The following is a 21,828-nucleotide window of genomic DNA, read 5'->3' on the forward strand; positions in this document are numbered from 1 at the left end:
CTGGAACTGATGTTACAGGCAGTTTGTGAGTAAAGTTGACACAGTGACAACCTTTTCAGTCTTCTCAGTAATACTTCTTCTGTTATAAACACACCATTAATGAGCGACTGTTTACGTGCACGCTTTAAAAAAAAAACTATATTATACTAAAGAACAAATCGTTTTTGCCCGCCACGTGGGCGTGCCTCAGTAGCTTTGACGTCACCCATTGCGCGTCTGCGTCATCAGTAACGGAAGCAGGAAAACACGACCAGGTCCAAAGTCTAGTAATGAGTGCGTGAAGTATTCAAGGTAAGAAACGAGAACGCGCGGGTGTCCTGCTGCTGGAGAGGTCGCTGATTAGAGCGTGTGTCGTGCTGAATAACTGCTGACTGTAAAGACAGGTAACGTGTTTAGCGTCATATCCTGTGTACGCTTAACTGAGCAAACTTTTTGTGCCGGTGTTGTGCCAGAAAGTGATTTCCAATGTTTCCGTGTATTTTTTATGTGTAATATCATTACGTATGTTGGTAAATAGACTTCGGTGAACAGCGTTTACAAAGGGGCTATATATGGAATTAAAAATGATCTGTTTTTCAAGTGTCTTTACAACTCTGTGTTATTGTACTTACATTATAACCAATCCGGTCCTTTATCCCCACTTAGAATATTTTTACAGAACTATCGTCATATTTGCTGCTGTCCTCTTGGCCAAAAGACATTTTTAATATTAATGAGATTTGTTTTTTTTAACTGCATAAATAAAGGTTATATAAAAGTCACTGCCAAAAACTGATTGCGGCTTCAACCTTGTTACACGAATGTTGTTTGTGGCTCCAGATGACTTTATGTCATCCATAAGGGATGCAGTTGACATATGTTTCACATATTATAGCCCAACAAGTTACTTATAGCAGTTTAAATACGAGCAATCACTTTTTGGCAAATACTGGAAATCAGTTTTTTGCAGACAATCACTTTTTGGCACAACACCGGTTTTACTATCTGTGTTGGTGTGTATGTAAGGGACACGTGGGAATACTGTAAGCTGGTATTTTGACTCTTTTGTGCACAGTCCAGTGAGCATTAATAGGCTTGACACAGATGTCCATAGCCTCTGTACAAGCTGTTGACTCTACTGTAAGCTAGAACAAGATATATTGAGCCTGTGGGGATGTAAGAGCTGACCAAACTTATTTGAGTTAAATGTGAAGTAACATTTTAACCATTATTTTAAGCTTATGTTCCTGTGCTCGTTCCAAGATGACTCAGGTAAGCCATCATCCATGGGGAGAGTGGCCTGGCCAGGGCACCGTGGACCTGTGGGTTGTCCAGTCTCCTCAGGTGAAGGTGGAAGTGCTAACCTTAGGCGCCATTATCAGATCAGTGAGCTACAGAGGGAAGGATGGACAAATGGAGGATGTAGTCCTTGGCTATGATAACCTGGAAGGTAGGAGGGAAAGTTATCTGCACATAAACCGGTTTAATTGTATAAAAAGCAATAAGATGATTAAAGTGGTTAATTTAAGCACAAACTCCTGAAAGTGATGTGTTACGACCCGAGCCGTAACAAGAGCGGGGTGTCCCGTGACTTCCCACGCCCAAACAGACACAGCCACAGCATCGGACTTTTAACAACAGTTTATTGACAACAATGGTGCTCACGGTAGTGGGAGTGTATGATTTCGGGGTGAGCTAAGGCCAACACAACAAACAAAACTCAACCCAGGCTTCGGTTCCCCTCTGACCTGCTTAAGGAAAAGAAAGAAATAACACAGTCTGGTCTACAAACACAGGAGAAAAGAAGGCTTCCCAAAATAATCGGCAGCTCACCCCTACTTGCTCCGCACTTCACACACATGCCCGACCTTTTAACCAAATAGCTATTGCTACGGCTGCTCCGTCTGGACCTGAGGCAAGTGCACGGGAAGTCTGCCACACCCCCTCGCACCGCAGCTCTTCGGTCGCCCTTTTATAGTCCACGTCCACAGCAGGAACCAGTTACATCAGGCCATTCCTTAGGTCCACCAGTCACAGCTGGGCCCCTGCACAGGTGAATTTGCATACACACATTAAGAAACAGATAACCCACCAACACAGGCACGTAACATGATGTCTGTTGTACATATCAGGTTCTCTCGTGCAGGCAGACGTCATGTTTTGTTTTGTTTTTGCTTCACATGAATCTGAACATCAGGCTAAACTGAAGCTCATGCAGTAGAACTTCTGTGTCTTTTCCCACCCTGGAAACACCCATTATTTGTTTAGTAGTAAAGAGATGATTATCACTTATATATCATTGATCTTAACCTCTTACAACACCCAGTAGTGTTTTTCAAAAATGTGCACATTATATTCTAATACTTATTGTGTCACTAGCAGTGCGGCCTGCAGTTCTGTCTCACTGGCACTTTCCTGCTCAGTGAGTCAAGTGTTCAGTGTTTCCTATGTCTCTTTTCACACTAATGGTACTTGTAATAAACTGCCATGTAACAAAGATTCACAAAGAAAATAGCGGCCATTATAAGTCTTATCTATAAATATATGAAAGCTGAAACATCATCACTTGTCTTGATTTCGAGGACTCCAGTTTCTTTTCAACATTGCATCCTGCACCTCTCATCACAGATCCAGCTAACATGTCTGCATGAAATAGGCAAGAGTGCACCAGTCTGGTCCTTATTCTGGTCCCCAGTTTTCACAGCTGAGTCTGTAATGGAGTGAAGGTGATTTTTTTGCACAAGTGTTACTAAAGGAGGGAAACCCTCCTCAAAAACGGATAGAGCAGTGGAGCAGCCAAGGGAATGCACTGAATTAGAAACTGTATAATTAAAATATAATTTATTATATTTAAACAGTTAAAAATGTAAAATGAATGAAAACAACCCTGGCCAGGGAACAACACAATAAACATTAATAAAACACAACATTAAAACCCAGTGGCGTCCGCCACGATATAAAAGTCACTAAAAAATAAATATCCAGGCAAAGCAATCGGCACCGGCCCGTCTCGCCGTGGATGTAGAACACTGCCTCGCCGCCTCTAGTTCCCCACAGAAGCGTGATCTGGCCTCCAATAACTCCAGCAGCCGGACTGCTCGCTCCGATCCCTGCTCGCTGGCGTCGTCTCCTCGTTTCACTCCACGCCAACCTCCTCCAGCCTTTATGTGTCACTCAACCTTCTCTGTAAATCACCGCCCGCTCCTTTCCTCTCAGGTGTGTCAAATTAGTAAAACGGGAAAAGGGCGGAGTCTCTCCAGGACAAATTGACAGATATAACCAAAACATGCAATATAAAAAGAAATAAACACACTTCACAGTAGAACACAGCAAAGCAAAACAACATCTGTCCTTCCCTGGATGACAAGTCCAGTACAGAATCAAGTTCTTCAGGCATTTTCAGTCCTGGGTGGGAATCGAACTTGTGACTCGCGCTCCAAAGGTGTGTAGTCTTACCACTACAATATCAGCTTCCATATATGAATCAGAAGTATTGTGCTTTGTTGTCAGGTTATGTATCAGATAAGCGGTACCTGGGCGCTGTGGTGGGCCGTGTGGCAAACAGGATTGCAAAGGGACGTTTTGTCCTTGAGGGAAAGGAGTACCAGCTGGATGTTAACAATGGACCAAATGCGCTGCACGGAGGCCTGCGAGGCTTCAACAAGGTGAGGTCTGGTTAATATTTGTTTGTGCTCCAGTCTTAACATGGAGCAAAACTGTATAAATGATGTGTTTTCCCTCTTTGTACGTGTTTCACCAATCACAGGTAAGTTTGACCATTATTCGTAATGTGTGACAATTTGTGCACACAGTGCAGAGCAGCTGCCTGAACACGACTCCCACAGGATCAGTCATCCTGTTAATAATTTTACAGCTTTACTCCGTACGACTGTGGATACTGTAGCTGCTGTGAAACTGGACTCAGCGGTGTAATTGTCAAACATGTAAAGCAGATGACTCGTAGGCTGGAGAGGAAATGGTGTGTCACAAATGTAGAAGATCATCATCATTTGGAGAAATAGTTTGCTGCTTTATAAGAAAGCCCTCCGTAAAGCTAGAACATCTTACTATTCATCACTGATTGAAGAAAATAAGAAGGTTTGTCTTCAGCTCTGTAGCCAGGCTGACAAACAGTCAGAGCTCTGTTGAGCCAACTTTTCCTTTAACATTAACTAGTAATGACTTCTTTACAAATTCAAATTCAAATTTTATTTGTCACACACACACAACCACACACAGTATGACATGGGGGTGAAATGCTTGTAGCTGTACAATGCCCGACCATTAAATGACAGAAAAAAGTTTTACAGTATTTACAATTTACAGGTTACTACAAAATTTACAAATTAACTTAGAAATTTACAGTAAAAATGTGCAAATAGCAGAAAGAGATTATAAAGATTATAAATTATAGGAATTATAGGATTATAGGAAATGTGTGGTGGTGCGTGTGGTGATGTGATGTGTGGGAGAGTCCAGTCCTACACCTGGTTCAGGGCTCGAATAGCCTGGGGGAAGAAGCTCCTCCTCATTCTCTTTGTTTTGGCCTTAAGGGAGCGGAAGTGCTTCCCAGACCTCAACAGTGAGAAGAGTCCATTGTTGGGATGGGAGAGGTCCATCATAATCTTCCTAGCTTTGGACTTGCACCGCTTGGTGTAGATGGACAGCAGGTCAGGGAGCTCTGATTGAATGATGTGTTCGGCTGAGCGCACCACTCTTTGCAGATCTCGTCTGTCCTGCTTGGCGCTGTTCCCAAACCAGGTGCAGATGTTTGCCGTCAGGACGCTCTCGATGGTGCAGCAGGAAAAGTTCTTGAGCACCTTCAGTGGCAGATGGAAGTCTCTAAGTCTTCTGAGGAAGAAGAGACGCTGATGGGCTTTCTTAACCAGGGTGTTGATGTGGCAGGACCATGACAGGTCCTGAGTGATGTGGACACCCAGGTATCGGAAACTGTCCACTCTCTCCACTGGCGTGCCACTGATGATGAGGGGTTTGTAATTCCTCGCCTGCTACGATCAGCTCCTTAGTCTTGCTGATGTTTAGGAGGAGGTTATTCTCCTGGCAAATTCTCATGTCTTTTAGACCCCAGTCCTACAAGACTGCTCAAAGACTGCCATAATTCTTCAACTAGTTTTGTTTTTTGGGTTTTGTTTTTTTTTTGTAAGGGGCTTCCTTCTCTGGTTTAGACTAAAATGACTGAAACATTTAAAGTATGCACAGATTCACACAGGCTTTTAACACTAAACTACCATACAGGGCTCTTCTTAGGCTTTTGCCGATTCTGTCCTTCATGTTGATGAGTTCCTTCTGGCTCCAACTGTAATTTGAACAAATGACAGAATGGCTGAAAAGAAGACTGGACGCCCTTTTTTACACGTGCAATCCATGTCACAGGAAAACCTTCACACAGAGTGAAATATACACCCATCACTTCACAACACCTACTTGTTGGCAGCTGTAGATTTTGTATTTCAACTTACTTACTGTAACCTGCACTTTATGTATCCTGTGTGTTCATGTGTGTTTGCTTCTGCAGGCTATCTGGCGCGCTACAGCAGTGGAAGGTGGTGTGCAGCTGAGTCTTACCAGTCCAGATGGAGACCAGGGTTATCCTGGTGAAGTTCAGGTCTCTGTCTCCTACACGCTGCAGGTAGACACATCTGGTTATGAATTCATACTACTGCATCCCAAATGTCCTTTTGGCAGAGCTAATTCGACGTCGCTGTTTAGTGATACTCAGGCATTTGTTTTGCCAGCACAGAGTCTCCAATTACATGTAACTGGTTTTATGTGAATATGCGGCATAAAGATATTGAGTTTGAACTTGTTTATCAGGGGGAAGAACTGACTGTTGAATACCAAGCACAGGCTAACAAAACTACCCCCATCAACCTCACCAACCATTCCTACTTCAACCTGGCCGGACAGGTAAGTGACCACGGACACGTTTCTGGGTGCCTCTGCACAGTGGTGTTTGTGTGGTTCAGTGTGTGGCGCTCTAATCATTTCAAACTTTTACGTAGCTACTTATTTCATACTTTAACCTAAACACGATTTATCCCTGTCTACTGAATCATATCCTTAAACAGAAGCCCACAGCCCTCCAAGATCTTACACTCTTCAGTGGGTTTGTCTGTGAACGTGCAGCATTTGTGTGATGGGTGTAGTTTCCCATGAATGGGACATATTTTGTCGCAATCATCACATTTGTAATCAGAAGAGTGTCAGTCTGTAAAACACAGGTATCCTCCAGAGCTAGTTCCATGTTTGTTTGGCTGCCATCCTAACTATTCAGTCCTCGCAGAGTCTGTCTGACTGATGAAGTTGAAGCCTGGGTAGTTGGCAGTGCTGTTTCCTGGCTAACAAAACAAGATTTTGCCCACTAGGAAGTAGAGCAGGGCGATATGACCAAAAATATTTATCACGATATACATTTGAAAATTTGCGATAACGATATAACTGACGATATAATTCACACGAGACAAAATACTTTACAACTCCACAACTTTATTAGTGCAAAACAAACCCCATCAATGTATTTTCACTTAAACAAGCAGCTGTTTTTTATGTGCATTAAAGTTATATAAACATTTAACAGTGCAAATGCAAATTCCTCGCTGACAGTTTAACTAAAAGACATTTCCAGTGGAAACTGGCCGACATATCCTCAGCATAACCATGTATAATATCCACAAAACTTAAAAAGAGGAGAAGCACAGCACGTATCACTCCACGAGGCTCCGCCTACGACAGCCGTAATGCTCCGACAATCCATCAAGCGGTGCGGCTTCGTAGCTCAGCAAAGTCGTCCTGAAACATCTGACAGATTTTTGTGTACGACATAAAATCATTTCGAGGTCAGTAAACACAACCAGAGTTCATACATAAGGCACACGGGATTATAAGGGGCTCTGTCGACTTTCAGAAAAATCAAAGGATGATTTTAAGTGTGCCGTATTTTCCAAACAACACGGTAATAACGACGGCCCGCTAGCATGCGCTACCAAAAATAGTGCTTTGTTGTGTATCTGAGGGACGAAAGCTAAACCAGTTCCACACCAGTGAACCTGCAGCATTTTTACAAACCAGTTCTGGTTCATCCGTTTCATTCAACATCCACTTTCGCTCTTCTCATTCTGCATCGCAGCCATGCTTTTTCCTTCCATGTGCGTATGAAAACAAAGGCAGCGCGCATGCGCGTTTTACCCATATTTCATTTTCCTATCGTTGCCCAACATTACACCGGTATTACCGTGAAAGGTATGATATAGCCCAGCCCTACTAGGAAGTGTGGTTTCAGTGTGTTGCCTCTGCTATGAACGGGCAGCCCTCTAAACTCCTTCCCCACATCCACACTCTGATTCTTGGTTCACTGGTGTAACGACAGTAACACAATCAGAGAGACTTTATTTATCCCCAATTAAGATCCAACAGAGCAGCATGACGTTGAAGATAAGGACAGGGCATAAACAGGCAATAAGAGTGAGATAATAAATACACAGAATATACAGTATGTACACAGTTTTAAAATTACACAGTTGTTAAATTAAAGTGACTGAAAGGTGAATAAATAACTGTAAGTGAATAAAGTGCCGGCAGTATAAAAAGAGTGTAGAGTCGTTTATGTTTCTGGTGTTTTTGGGTCTTATTGGAGTTAAAAAGCAGAGCTGCTTTGGGGACAAAGGTGGCGCTCCTCAGCGGAGGCGTCGCCCAGAGGGGAGCCACTGAAATGCGGGGTGAAGAATGTGAGAGGGGTCGTTGATGATTCAGGCTGCCTGTCTGAGCGCCTGTTGCTGAAAACCTGAGCCAGAGTTCTGACAGGCCAATGATTGTAGAGCACTGATGCAGTGTGCTGCAGTCTGTTCCTGTAAGGCTGAGGGAGTGGAACCAGCAGCTGATGGAGAAGGTCATGATGCTTTCCAGGAAGGCGTAGGAAAAAGTCATGATGATGGCTGTGCTGACTCCAAAGGAGTTGAGTTTCCTGAGGAGGTGTAGCCGTTGGTGGCACCTCCTGAGAATCTCCTCAGTGTTAGCAGAGAATCTCAGGAGGTTGTCAAAGATGGTTCCCAGGTATTTATACTCCTCAACTACCTCCACTGGCTTCCCGTGGATGGTGGTGACTGAAGCAGCCAGATCCCTCTGCCTACTGGAGAAGGTCACCACCATCTCTTTGGTTTTGCTCACGTTCAGTTCAAGTTTGGAGCCGTCACACCACTCTACAAACTCCTGCAGAGCGAGCCCGTGGTGTTGTGAGGGGCCAGCAGTGACAGGAGAACAGTGGAGGTGGAACGGAGACCAGAAAGAGAGTTTCTGAGTCCTGTTGGTTAAAAAAGTCCAACATCCACAGTAACGACACAGGGAGAGGCTAAACTGCAACATCTGCAACACTTTTACTTCTTCACGATGTACAGATATAACGATGAAAACATACGAGCTCCGTCTTTAATACAACCCAACCTCCCATCTAGCTTCCTGTTTACTGATGACATCATTTCCTGTTACATACTATATGGATTTAAAGGTGATTCCAATGAGAAATCTAAAATAGCATTCTGCCCTAAATTAACGTAAACTCTTGATATCAAACACTGAAACTCTCAGTCAGTTTTTCACAATTTTATTTCTAAACTGTTAAAGGAGGAGGCGGGCCTATTTTGGCAGGATGTTCTGGTATTGGTGAGTGTGTTGGTTGAGTCTCAGACAGATCAACCTCTTCCTCCTCACATCGAGATGCGTAACGTGGGTATATGTATGGAGAGGAGGACAATGATCTCTTATCTGTGCTCCAGGGTGTAGCAGATATCTACGACCATCAGGTGTCCATCTCTGCACAGTCCTACCTGCCTGTGGATGACACATCAATTCCTACAGGTAAAGATTTACTGCAATCATCTTTAACTGCAAAAGTCGATGGAATGAAGTCGTTTATTTAACAGATGTCAAACTGGATGATATAATAGGAAAAATCTCATTAAATAAGCAAAGAGAATTAATCAATCTGTCAAAAGCATACAAGCATATTGATAGTCTCTGACAGTTTGGTGGAAAGTGCTTCAAATCACTTCAGTTACACTGTCTCGGGAACTCCAGACTTTATAATCAGTTGAAGTACATATCCATTTGAATCTTTAGCTCCCCTCTCAGTCCTTGAGCTTCTCGTGTTCTTCCTGGCGTTCCACGTATGCCCTGCCTGTTAGCATCTCGCTCCCTGCTGCTATGTGCTCGACTCAGGGACATCTTTGCACAGTATCTGGGGTCTTTCCTGTGGTAGATCCCAGCCTCTGTTGATCTGGGGGAAAGGGCTTGTTCCTGTGCTTCCAGGGTTGTTCTCTATGCTGTCAGCTTTCAGCTCTGTCCAGCCGTTTATAGGATTTCAGGATATCAGCAACTTCTTTTTCTAGTGGGATTGTTGTAAAGCCATGATTCCAGTATGTGTTTTTATTAGTGGGAGGCGTGTCGAACTCCAGTCCTGAAACTTCTCCATGTGTCCCTGCTGCAACACACCTGAATACAAGTAGGTCATTAGTAGAGATGGACCGATCCGATATTACGTATCGGTATCGGTCGATACTGACGTAAATTACTGGATCGGATATCGGAGAGAAATGAAAAATGTAATCCAATCCATTAAATATCAAAAAAGCACCTCACAAAACTTGCGACACGACGTAACTCGGCTCATAACCGTAGCACATAGGAGCAGTATGCATCACGTGATAGAGCGGCTGTGTGTATTTGTAGCCTTGCTAGCAAACCAGCATTTCATCTCCGAGGAAGTGATCCCAGAGTTATCCCGATATATGGAGCGACTGCCTCTCTCTCTCTCTCTCTCCTGTTGCTACTTCAATCATGAAACTGATCAATGATCAGCTGATCGTCTGTCTTCTTTGTTTTTGGCCCACTTCTCACCAGTAAGAGGAAACCAGCGGCTGAACAACAGCAGCACTATTAAGCTTGATAAGCTGTTGTTAGAATTTATTTAATATTATTTCTACACCAGGATCTTTTTCTACATAGCTGACGGCTGTAACTGTGCAGGGGCGGATCTAGCAAAGTTTAGCCAGGGGGGCCGATAGGGCATGAACAGGGAAAAGGGGGCACAAAGACATACTTTTCTTTCTTATTCTCATTTAAAATGTCGAGCTTTTAATAAATAATTATCTGAATCTTACACCCAAAGTTTTAATCTGATGTAAAATGTATAGAAGTCCATTACTGTATATAGTAACTGTTAAGTCTGATATACCCTATTAAGCTGTAGTACTTTCTCCTTTGGGAAAGTACCATCTGTGAATTCTGCAGTTCTGTTGAAGAAAGATGTTGAATCTATTTAATTATTCTTGAAAAATAATTAATTTCTGTGCATTTTTTTCACACTGCATCAAATTAAAGTTGATTACGTCGATTAAGCATCATGAGGTGGGGGGTGGTTCCCTATTTTTTTTATTTTTCTTTTGCTGGGAGTTTGTAACCCTGTTAGTTAGGTTGCTTACTCTTTAAAATACCAGAATAGGGAGGATGGTGCAGGTTTAAGTTTATTAGATTGATCAGTGTTGCTGAACTATGAAATATTTTGGGTGCAGTGTATTTTTTGCATACAGGTATAACAGAATAGCTTTAGTGTTTTTTTTGGTTTTTTTTACTTGAGTATTAACTTATACAAAAAGCAGCAAGATATTAAAAAAACAGTTTTATTGATTAAAAAACACTATATCGGATTCATATCGGTATCGGCAGATATCCAAATTTATGATATCGGTATCTGTATCGGACATAAAAAAGTGGTATGTGCCATCTCTAGTTATTAGCAAGACTCTGTAGAACTTGACTGAATGCTGAAGGTGGCGGGTGTGTTGCAGCAGGGACACATGGAAAAGTTTCAGGACAGCAGCCCTCGAGGACTGGATATGGGCTCAAAATGTGGTCATAAATATTTTGTACTTGTAAATCAGTTTTGTGTGTGTAAAAAAGATTTGTGTGTGGACTTGGCCAGAAAAAAGTACGAATTTTGACCCTATTTTTCTTCCTTTCATCTGATTGGTCAATGTCATGTCAATCACAAATGTAACAATCCAATGTTTTTGAAATGAGTCTTCATTACAAAGCTTTCTTCGTTATGAATTAGCATACATGTTTTTATTGAACATTTGAAGAACTAGCAAAAAAAAAAAAAAGAAACTCTTGTAGAGGACATAAAGTCAGAGATAGAAACGACGAGGAGCAGGTGCATCTAGTACAGGTAGAGCTGCTGCAAAAACCCACAGAGCTCAGCAGCCAGCAACAAATTCTGGATCCTTTGCTTCTAGTTAGCATTAGCATTAGCAGCACATCCTGCGTCCGATGTGAAAGGACCTTTATGCTGCGCACTGTGACTCACAGCAATGGTCCCGGGTCAGCTCTGACTTTGTGTTAAACTAATCCTAAAGTAATAATGGTGTTTCTAACCACTGATATAGCACAACTTTAGCAGCCTCAACGACTACCGACCAGTTGCTCTAACACCTGTTATAATGAAGTGCTTTGAGAAACTGGTCCGACGTCACATCATGTCCTGGCTGCCACCCACACTCGACCCGCTCCAGTTTGCATACAGAGCTAACAGATCAACTGAAGATGCCATTGCTACAACGCTCCACACCCAACAGCGTCTCTCACCTGGAAGTGCAGGGCCGTTACGCCAGGCTGCTCTTTGTTGACTTTAGCTCTGCTTTCAACACGATACTCCCGGACAAACTAATAGTTAAACTGCTGGAAATCGGACTTCCTTCTACCACCTGCCGCTGGATCAGAGACTTCCTCTCAGACCGTGTACAGAGAGTTCGAGTGGGGCCTCATCTTTCCTCAGCCCTCAGCCTCAACACCGGCTCTCCACAAGGCTGTGTACTGAGTCCCCTACTGTACACTCTGTACACACATGACTGTGTTAGTTCCCACCCAGACAACACAGTCATCAAGTTTGCAGATGATACCACCGTGGTGGGGCTCATCTCAGGGGGAGATGAGACGGCGTACAGAGCTGAAGTTCAGAGGCTGTCAGATTGGTGTGTAGATAACAACCTGGACCTTAATACCACCAAGACAAAAGAACTGGTAGTTGACTTCAGAAGGAGGAAGTCCGAGCTGCAGCCTGTCAGCATCAACGGGGAGTGCGTGGAAAGGGTCTCCAGTTTCAAGTTTCTGGGAGTGCACATAGACACGGACCTCCAATGGAGCTCTAACACCTCTGCAGTCTTAAAGAAGGCCCAACAGCGTCTCCACTTTCTGAGAATCCTCAGAAAAATGGACCTGAAGGAGCTGCTGACCGTCTTCTACCGCTGCTCCATTGAAAGTGTGCTGACGTATTGCATCGGTGTGTGGTTCTCCAGCTGCACCACAGCACACAGAAAGGCACTCCAGAGGGTCATCAATATGGCCCAAAAAATCATTGGACATCCTCTTCCCTCCCTGAAGGACCTGTACAGCACTCGCTGTCTCAAGAGGGCCCGCAGCATCCTACGGGACTGCACACACCCAGGACACCGGGTGTTTAAGCTGCTGCCGTCCGGCAGGAGGTTCAGGCTGCTGAGGTCCCGGACAAATAGACTCAAGGACAGCTTTTACAACAGGGCAATAGCCCTGATCAATGCAAACAGCTGACCTGATTGGCTACCTCCCTGGACTTTTTTAGGGGGGAGGTAACAATGTTTAAAACAACAATAACAATAATAATATTTATATTTATAACAAGGTGCAATAATAATTAATGTGCAATAATAACAGTGTGCAATAAAAATACACTTATTCTTCTTTTTTATTACTAAGTTAATATACTGTGTTGTGTTGTTTGTGTTGCGTTGTGATGTGTCATATCGTGTCGTGTTGTGTTATATGTAGTGCCGACGTAGGACAGTTTTCCAATTTCATTGTACTATTGTACTATGTATGACTGTGCAATGACAATAAAGAGTTATCTTATCTTATCTTATCTTTATCCTTTCAACAGCTGCTGAAAGTTAGGGGACCTAACTGCTACCCTTCAAGGACCTGCAGTTCAAAGAAGCGCCCCTCCGACAGCCAAACCATCTGTTCTCTCATTGGATTGTTACATTTGTGATTGACATGACATTGACCAATCAGATGAAAGGAAGAAAAATAGGGTCAAAATTCGTACTTGTCACTTGCAGGGTTTTTTTTGGCTAAGTCCACACACAAATCTTTTTACACACACAAATCTTTTTACACACACAAATCTTTTTACACACACAAATCCTTATTTTCAAGTACAAGATATTTATGACCACATTTTGAGCCCATAACTGGAGTTCAACACCTGTGAGTTAGTGTGAGACAGGCAGAAAATCTCGGCTGAAAATTCTCTCTTTAACCTGCCGCTGTGACCACAGTTTTCACCCTACAGTGATCATTTTACCCTCAAGACGTAGCTACATGTGTCTTTTTTTTCAACGAGTCCTTCCTCAAAGCTAGGGATGGGTATCGAAAACCGGTTCTTGTTGAGAACCGGTTCCCACTGTTTCAATTCCTTGGAATCGTTTGCCATTTTTGCAAACGATTCCCTTATCGATTCCAGTCGCCCCGAATGACGTCACCACGTTGCGGAGCGTCATTTACCTGGCAGGAAACATGGCGGCTCAAACGCTAAAAAGTTTGGTTCTACTTTACGAGAACGGATGACAACAGGGCAACTTGCAATACTTGCAAAGTAGATATTTCATTTAAGGGAGGAAACACTACGAATATGCAAAAGCATTTGCTCACAAAACACGCGATAACCTTAAATAAATGTCGTGTTTTTAATTCCGCTCCGGACTCGTGAATCTCAACCCAGCAGCAGCGGTAACGTTTGCACGTCCTCTCCCGTTAATGCGGCAGGTAAATAATCAACTAACAGTGCAGATTATGTTAGCGCGATCTGCCTTATTACAAAACCTGCCATTACTGTGCGTTTAGTGACCATGATGAGAGAGACAGACAGAGTCTGGCTCAGATGCTGGCAGTTCTCGCTGCAGTCTACCGTAGCGTCTCCTTTCAGGCAGGATAGACGAATGTCACCAAGCAGTGACTAAGTTTGTGGTAAAAGGTTTGCAGCCGTTTGCCACAGCAGATGCCCCCGATTTTCGGTAAGTGAATGTGTTTAATTGTAGGCAGGGACATTACTGGATATTCTTGTGTAATTGCTACAGAAGAATATTTATTTTATTATTTTACATTCACAATTTTTTTTTTCCTGGGGACTCTGTGACACCCCATTGAAGAGCCATAGGTTGGATCTGTTAAGATGTCACTGTTGGGTTTGTAAGGCCATGTTACTCCTAAATTTCTATCTTGTTCAAAGAGAAGATATAAAACAAAGTTCTAAGCTAATTGACCTTAGTGTTCTCCTTTTTAAAAAAAAAAAAAATCGATAAGAGAATCGATAAAGAATCGAATCGTTAAACAGAATCGAAAATGGAATCGGAATCGTGAAAATCTTATCAATACCCATCCCTACTCAAAGCCCAGAGATGTGTAACTGGAGCCATTTGGTTCAGTCATCCTCTGCTCCCATTTACTCCCTGTTTAATTTTTCCAACCAGTTTTGGAAAGAAAGAAAAAGACATCAGTTTTGAACTCCTGACCTCCGTTCAGCATAGAGCTATGTGCTGCGTGGGATGTTACTGACAGTAAAAGAACACTGTGCCTCTTTGTTAGGTACACTTTTGTTCAGTCTACAGCAACAAGCTATTTTGGTGCAACGCTGCTCTCACAGACTGACAGAGAGAAAACTGGGTCTTTTCTGATGTCCTGCCTCCCTCATTTGAGTTTCATTTGTGGATGGTTTCGTCTGTCTCACCATAGTGTGGCTCTCCATGTTTGTGGCACTCTCACAACTGACCCATCTGGTGCATGCAAGTTTGAATTTTTACTGCAGTGTCTCCAGAAATGGCAAATTCTAGTTATTTTCCTCTTTAGTATGCAGGTGCTTAACTATATAAACCAAACCCACCGTTCGTGACTCATGTGAAGGTCACATGATGTTTGGAGGCCTTTGATTGGCTCTTGGACTTGTTGTATGGCTGGCGTCCTATCACAGTAATTCAGAAACCTCCCAGAGGTCACTGTGGGGATGAGAATGAGGAAGCTAAGATCCCGTGGGATTTTCAGATACAGACAAGCTCCTGATGGAAACCACTGGACAATGGTGAAAAAGCAGAGGAACGTGCCTGTAGTGCGAGATGCAGCTAAGCGCAGTACTAGGAACAGCAAAGATACTGTGCAGAACGCTCACTAGCAAATGATTTAATTTGCTAAACATGTTATTTATGGACTTTTTGTCATTTAATGCTCCAGTAAATAACTCGTAACTGCAATAATTCACCTTTATAGAATTGATTCTGTGACATTATTTAACGTTGAATTAACGTGAATTAATTAGCTAAATACTAACAGGAGAGATCAGAGAGGTGAAAGACACACCCTTTGACCTCAGAGAACCAGTTCTCATTGGCCCTCGTCTGAAGGAACTTCAAGGCCCAGGGTTTGACCACAACTTCTGTTTGTCATCACCCGGAGGTCCACGGACAGAGAAACGCGCTGCCAGGTTTGACACAGAAGTCATTTTCTAAAACATAGACACATGTGACATCCACTGAAGTTAAGGAGGACAAATAAGTCTTATTTGTTTGTTTATTTATTTATTCATTTTAAAGAGTCTGTCACCCAGCAAGTGGGCGTGTCTTAGAGGTTTCTACTAACCAGCCAGGAGTCCAGTTCTACACTGCCAACTTCCTGGATGGCTCCATCGCAGGAAAGTGTGGTTGTAGGTACAGGAAGCACAGCTCCTTCTGTCTGGAGACGCAGAACTGGCCTGATGCTGTTAACCAGGTATGATGAATAGAAACTCAGTGTTTTTTCTCTTGTAGATGGAAGTTAGCCTTCGGTCAAGTTCACTTCCTGGCCGACATGGATAGGCATGTAACATATCGTTCACCTTAATCTGCAGAGCTCTCTAGAGACTCGTCTGTCTGAGACTCTTTGATTGCTCCCATCTCCAGAATAGTTTTTAATTCCTTCACGCCTACTTTTCATTGACTTCTAAATTCTTGAATAGCGATGGGTACCGGTATCCGGTGCCATGATGGCACCGGTTCTGACATAAACGGTAGTAACCAGACCGAAAAGCTGCGCACATTTCGGTGCTTTTTTTCAGTCATGTCATACACTTTAGATTCTAGCCAATCATTTTACGTTTCCGAGGATAGTAGGCGGGTCCAGGTACGTAGTTCTTTTAGAGCAGAGCTACAGATTAAAATGCCCAAGGCGAAGCGGTCAAAGTCTGGCTGTACTTCACAACAAAAGATGCAAACTCAGCAGCTGCAACAAGTGCTTTAAGCTGATACTGTGATGCTGTCAAAGGAGGTAACACCTCAAATCCGATGAAACACCTGGCGACGCATAGCGTTTTTTTAAAGCCGAGAAATGCGCCGTATTTGATAGCTTGCTGCGAGACCTCACACCGAGCACATCTACTGCGGGTGTGGTGCCTGTTATCGGACCCGGAGTTAGCAACATCCCCCAAAAACCCGAAGAGGAGAGTCCTGGCCCCTAGCCCTGCCAGTGTAGCAGAAATGATGAGGATGATGATGCAGCAGCAGCCGTTCTTCTCTGCGTGAGTAGCTTAATGTTGTTCGTGTATAATTTACGTTGAGTAGGCTAACCACGTTATTACATTAATGCATGTAAGGTGAACTAGCAAACACCATCATAGCTACATGCGGCTGTCTTCTTGTTTGATGGCAGATGCTCCCTTCACCCTGGACAAAAAGGCTAAAATGACCAAAGAAAAAGTGGGAAACAGTTAAACATGAGAGGTTTTTGGACAAAGTTTGTGTTTTTTCCATTGTTTAAGCACTGCTTCCAGCCAAGAGTGATACCATATATGCCCCATAGCTGCAGAAAAGGCTAACATTGTTATCTTTTTACAAAAAAACAGTTAAACATGAGAGGTTTTTGGACAAAGTTTGTGTTTTTCCATTGTTTAAGCACTGCTTCCAGCCAAGAGTGATACCATATATGCCCCATAGCTGCAGAAAAGGCTAACATTGTTATCTTTTTACAAAAAAAACAGCTGAACATGAGAGGTTTTTGGACCAATTTTGTGTTCTCCATTCTTTAAGCACCGGTTTGAGCACCGTTTAAGCACCGGCACCGTTTCAAAAGTACCGGTTTGGCACCGGTATCGGATAAAACCTAAACGATACCCATCCCTACCCACCAGTCCATCAAACCCGGCCAATCTATACCCAAAATCAAACAGTATGCAAACACTCATTAACCGCTTACTGAACAGCAGTGAAAACAAGTTTCCTCGTTACTGTTTGGCTGTTTGTTTGGTTAAACAGACTAATGAGAATTAAAATAGAGAGTGTGTGTGTGTGTGTGTGTGTGTGTGTGTGTGTGTATTCAGCCTTCATTTCCTGACTGCCTTCTGCGTCCTGGAGAGAACTACCATCACATAACTCGCTACACCTTCACAACTGTCTGATCTGACAGACAGAAAAGAAGAAGATTTCATCGTTTGCAGCAGATTGTTTCATTTCCTAAAAGTCTGCTTTTTTTATTTTGAATATAATGTTTGTTAACATTTTACAATATTTTGTTAAGATTGTTTTAGTTTGAGCATCACAGAACTGATGAGGTAAAGAAAAAACCTTCACAGTTCAACATGACCAAACTGTTATAATTAGATTTATGATGATGTGCCATACTTGTCATATTAAACACAATATTGATCAAGAGCTTTCTCTCGTGCTTTGTTTCAATGTGTTCTCTGAAGAGGCTGGCATCATGGCTGGTTACTGCTGTCACCTCGCACCAAGAAGGTTTAAATCCACTGGTAGGCTGGTCCCGTTCTGTATAGATGTATTAATGCATGCTCAATCATCCAGGTAAGCAAATCCCAGAAAGGTTGATTCTGTTCATCTGAACGTAGAGTTTTCAGTGAGAGAAACATTTCATCACTCATCCAGCTGACTGCAGGTTTCCAACCTTATAAACGTACAAACAGTAAACAGCACATTTGCATAATGACAGCAATCAGCACCAATAGCGAACAGTTTCTTGATAATTGATATGCAGATTGTCATGGCCATCGATCAACAACAATTGAAAAATGGCTATGAGTACCATTCACAGAGAGTTGGGGAATGGCTGCAATCACAGCATTGTAAGATGTACCCTTAGGCCCCTCCTCCATTCCCCTTTCGCGTAAACGGCCTCCTTGACTCCGCGCTCAAACCAGCGTTCCTCCCTGTCCAGGATGTGAACATCCTCATCCTTGAAAGAGTGTCCACTGGCCTGTAGGTGTGAATAGACTGCAGACTCATTTGTGTCTAACCGTTTTTCCCCACTCGGCGAGACACCCGCTGGGGGTCAAACTCTGGTAATTGGTGATTCTGTTCTCAGACATGTGAAGCTAGAGACACCAGCAACCATAGTCAATTGTCTTCCAGGGGCCAGAGCAGGCGACATTGAAGGAAATGTAAAACTGCTGGCTAAGGGTAAACGTAAATTCAGTAAAATCATAATTCACGTCGGCAGTAATGACACCCGGTTACGCCAATCGGAGGTCACTAAAATCAATATTGAATCGGTGTGCAACTTTGCCAAAACAATGTCGGACTCTGTAGTTTTCTCTGGTCCCCTCCCCAATCAGACCAGGAGTGACATGTTTAGCCGCATGTTCTCCTTAAATTGCTGGCTGTCTGAGTGGTGTCCCAGAAACGATGTGGGCTTCATAGATAATTGGCAAACCTTCTGGAGGAAACCTGGTCTTGTTAGGAGAGATGGCATCCATCCCACTTTGGATGGAGCAGCTCTCATTTCTAGAAATATGGACAAATTTATTAAACCCCTCAAAACATGACTATCCAGAGTTGGGACCAGGAAGCAGAGTTGCAGTCTTACACGCCTCTCTGCAGCTTCTCTCCTCCTGCTACCCCCCCAAAAACCCATCTCCATAGAGACTGTGTCAGCTTCCAAAAAGACAAAAAACAAACTAAAAACCAGCAACAAACAACTTAAACATAAACAATTACAAAGAAAGAACAATACAGTATCCACATCTGAACCAAAGAGTAAAACAGTGAAATGTGGATTATTAAATATTAGGTCTCTCTCCTCCAAGTCTCTGTTAGTACATGACTTAATGATTGATACACAAATGGAGGAAAGCAGCCCTACATATATGTTTGATATGTAAATTTAAATGTTATCAGGAAATGATCAGACAGGAGAGGGTTTTCAGGAAACACTGTTAAATGTTCAGTTTCTATGCCATATGTTAAAACAAGATCTAGAGTGTGATTAAAGTGGTGGGTGGGTTCTTTTACATTTTGAGAGAAACCAACTGAGTCTAACAACAGATTAAATGACAAGTTGAGGCTGTCATTTTTAGCATCTACATGGATGTTAAAATCACCCACAATAATTATTTTATCTGAGCTCAGAACTAAATCAGATATAAAGTCTGAGAAATCAGACAGAAACTCTGTGTAAGGCCCAGCTGGACGATAGATGATAACAAGTAAGACTGGTTTCTGAGTTTACAGCTGGGGTGGACGAGGCTAAGCATCAGGCTTTCAAAGGAATTAAAAGTCTGTCTGGGTCTTTGGTTGATTAATAGGCTGGTTTGGAAAATTGCTGCCACACCTCCCCCTCGACCTGTGCTTCGAGGTTTCTGATAATTAGAATGACTCAGGTTAAGAGCCTTGGTGTCATCAGCTCACTATCATATAAATCTCACATCAGTAATCTCACCCGTTCTGCCTCTTTCCATCTGCGCAACACAGATTACGTCCTTCTCTTTCCACCCAGTCTCATCTTCGTTTTCATAGTCTTGTGACCTCCTGCGCTGACTATTGCAGGATTACCTCTGTAAAAATGATGCTACTTCCAAAATTTTTATATGTATTTCAATGCCTTCCCATCCTGAGTCCCAAATCCTTTTTTAAATCTTTTGTGGACTTATATGTAGATGGACAATTTGCAAGTTTTTCTCAACTATCTACCAAATGTGGCATTGCAGCTGCTCAGTTTTAAGGGTCAGACACTATGTGCAGACTATGATAGTACAATTCCCCCCAAAACCTCCAGATGATATTTTTAATGGTCAAAACAACCTCTAGGGGCACAATATCAGTTCTGTGCAATTTAATTTACAATTTACAATGTTCTTCAATAGCTGCATCAAATCTAAATGGGAAGAAGACCTTAACTTTCATATCACAGATGAACTGTGGGATTCTGTCTTTGACCAAGTTCACAATATATCAAGTGTGTGCTCGCTACACACTTGATATTGTTCAGTTTAAGATAGCTCATCGTGTGCACTGGTCCAGGGCCAAGTCAGTGCGCATATATCCAGAGATGGGCCCAACCTGTGGAAGGTGTAGGGGTGCTCCTAGTACACTGATTCATATGTAGTGGTCCTGTCCTTCATTGGCTAACTTTTGGAACTAACTGTTGGCCAGATGAGTTAACTTACTCAAGTGGAAATATTCTTCTCTCCCCTCACATGCACAATTGGTAAAAGATATAATTCAATTCAATTTTATTTATATAGCGCCAAATCACAACAAAAGTCGCCTCAAGGCGCTTCATAGATACAGAGAAAAACCCAACAATCATATGACCCCCTATGAGCAGCACTTTGGCGACAGTGGGAAAGAAAAACTCCCTTTTAACAGGAAGAAACCTCCGGCAGAACCAGGCTCAGGGAGGGGCGGGGCCATCTGCTGTGATTGGTTGGGGTGAGAGAAGGAAGACTGGATAAAGACATGCTGTAGAAGAGAGACAGAGGTTAATAACAGATATGATTCAATGCAGAGAGGTCTGTTAACACATAGTGAGTGAGAAAGGTGACTGGAAAGGAAAAACTCAATGCATCATGGGAATCCCCCGGCAGCCTACGTCTATTGCAGCATAACTAAGGGAGGATTCAGGGTCACCTGGTCCAGCCCTAACTATATGCTTTAGCAAAAAGGAAAGTTTGCAGCCTAATCTTGAAAGTAGAGATAGTGTCTGTCTCCTGAATCCAAACTGGAAGCTGGTTCCACAGAAGAGGGGCCTGAAAACTGAAGGCTCTGCCTCCCATTCTACTTTTAAATACTCTAGGAACAACAAGTAGGCCAAGTCATTATTGTTGTTACAATAATGACTTGTATGGATTTAGAAAAAATTAGATATACAGTTCGTGGATTAAAAAAAAATTATAAATTGTGGTCTCCTTTTCTGGACTTCTTTGAAAGACCGACAACTATTGTCTGTGAGTAGCCAGCAGGGGCTTGGTTTTTTGTTTCTCTGTGTCGGGGAGGAATCCATAATGTGAACACTCTGGAGTATTCTGTATTGTACGTTGCACTGAAACGTTGCCTAATAAAAAGACTTTTGTAAGAAAGAAAAAGCTGTTTCTGATGTTTCTGGGTTATTTTTACATGTAATGTCTTATAAATGTAAATAGACTTGATGAAAAGATGTGCTCTATAAATTCTCCATAGGCTCCTCTTGTTCATGTGTTTATTTTATCTGTTCATTAATTATCAGTAGTTTTATTTCAGTTTTTACATTATATTTAATACAGTAAAGCATATATTAAAGCTTGAAGGGCAAATATATATATTTGCGATGTGTTCAGTATTAAACGCACTAGTCATTTATTCTAATAGTTTACATTTTAATTAATATCCAATGCTGCTAAATTGTTGTGTCCAATATGTTCTGAAGCCACAGGATGGAGCATTGTTGTTGAGAAACAATTATTGTTAGTTCTTTTAAATGCGTAAGAATAACACACACAAACATACAAAGGGCAAA

The 21,828-nt window shown here is 42.5% G+C and overlaps 1 protein-coding gene across 2 annotated transcripts; it reads left to right on the forward strand.

The window, feature by feature from the left end:
• The first annotated feature begins 218 nt into the window (after positions 1-218).
• Positions 219-17,748, forward strand: galm (galactose mutarotase). Of its 2 annotated transcripts, none has more exons than XM_087837477.1 (9): positions 219-291; positions 1,243-1,429; positions 3,490-3,644; positions 5,516-5,629; positions 5,815-5,907; positions 8,769-8,850; positions 15,406-15,556; positions 15,666-15,840; positions 17,423-17,748. In XM_087837477.1, exons 2-9 carry the CDS (start codon positions 1,243-1,245, stop codon positions 17,498-17,500), a joined length of 1,035 nt encoding a protein of 344 aa, XP_087693603.1. In that variant the 5' UTR covers positions 219-291; the 3' UTR covers positions 17,501-17,748. The 2 variants fall into 2 exon arrangements, with proteins under 2 accessions (XP_087693603.1, XP_087693602.1); XM_087837476.1 differs by having other exon boundaries at positions 241-383.
• Positions 17,749-21,828: the final 4,080 nt, after the last annotated feature.

This window comes from Neolamprologus brichardi, unplaced genomic scaffold (genome assembly GCF_056152115.1).
Source record: "Neolamprologus brichardi isolate AB-2024 unplaced genomic scaffold, ASM5615211v1 NODE_ptg000033l+_length_6344489_cov_1, whole genome shotgun sequence".
NCBI classification, from domain to species: Eukaryota; Metazoa; Chordata; class Actinopteri; order Cichliformes; family Cichlidae; genus Neolamprologus; species Neolamprologus brichardi.

Excerpts from the sequence above, each read along its gene's own strand:
- galm (XM_087837477.1), top strand. The coding sequence starts at position 1,243 with ATGACTCAGGTAAGCCATCATCCATGGGGAGAGTGGCCTGGCCAGGGC. Across the intron at positions 1,430-3,489 it reads TGGCTATGATAACCTGGAAG|GTTATGTATCAGATAAGCGG; the intron begins GTAGGAGGGAAA and ends CTTTGTTGTCAG. Across the intron at positions 8,851-15,405 it reads TGACACATCAATTCCTACAG|GAGAGATCAGAGAGGTGAAA; the intron begins GTAAAGATTTAC and ends AAATACTAACAG.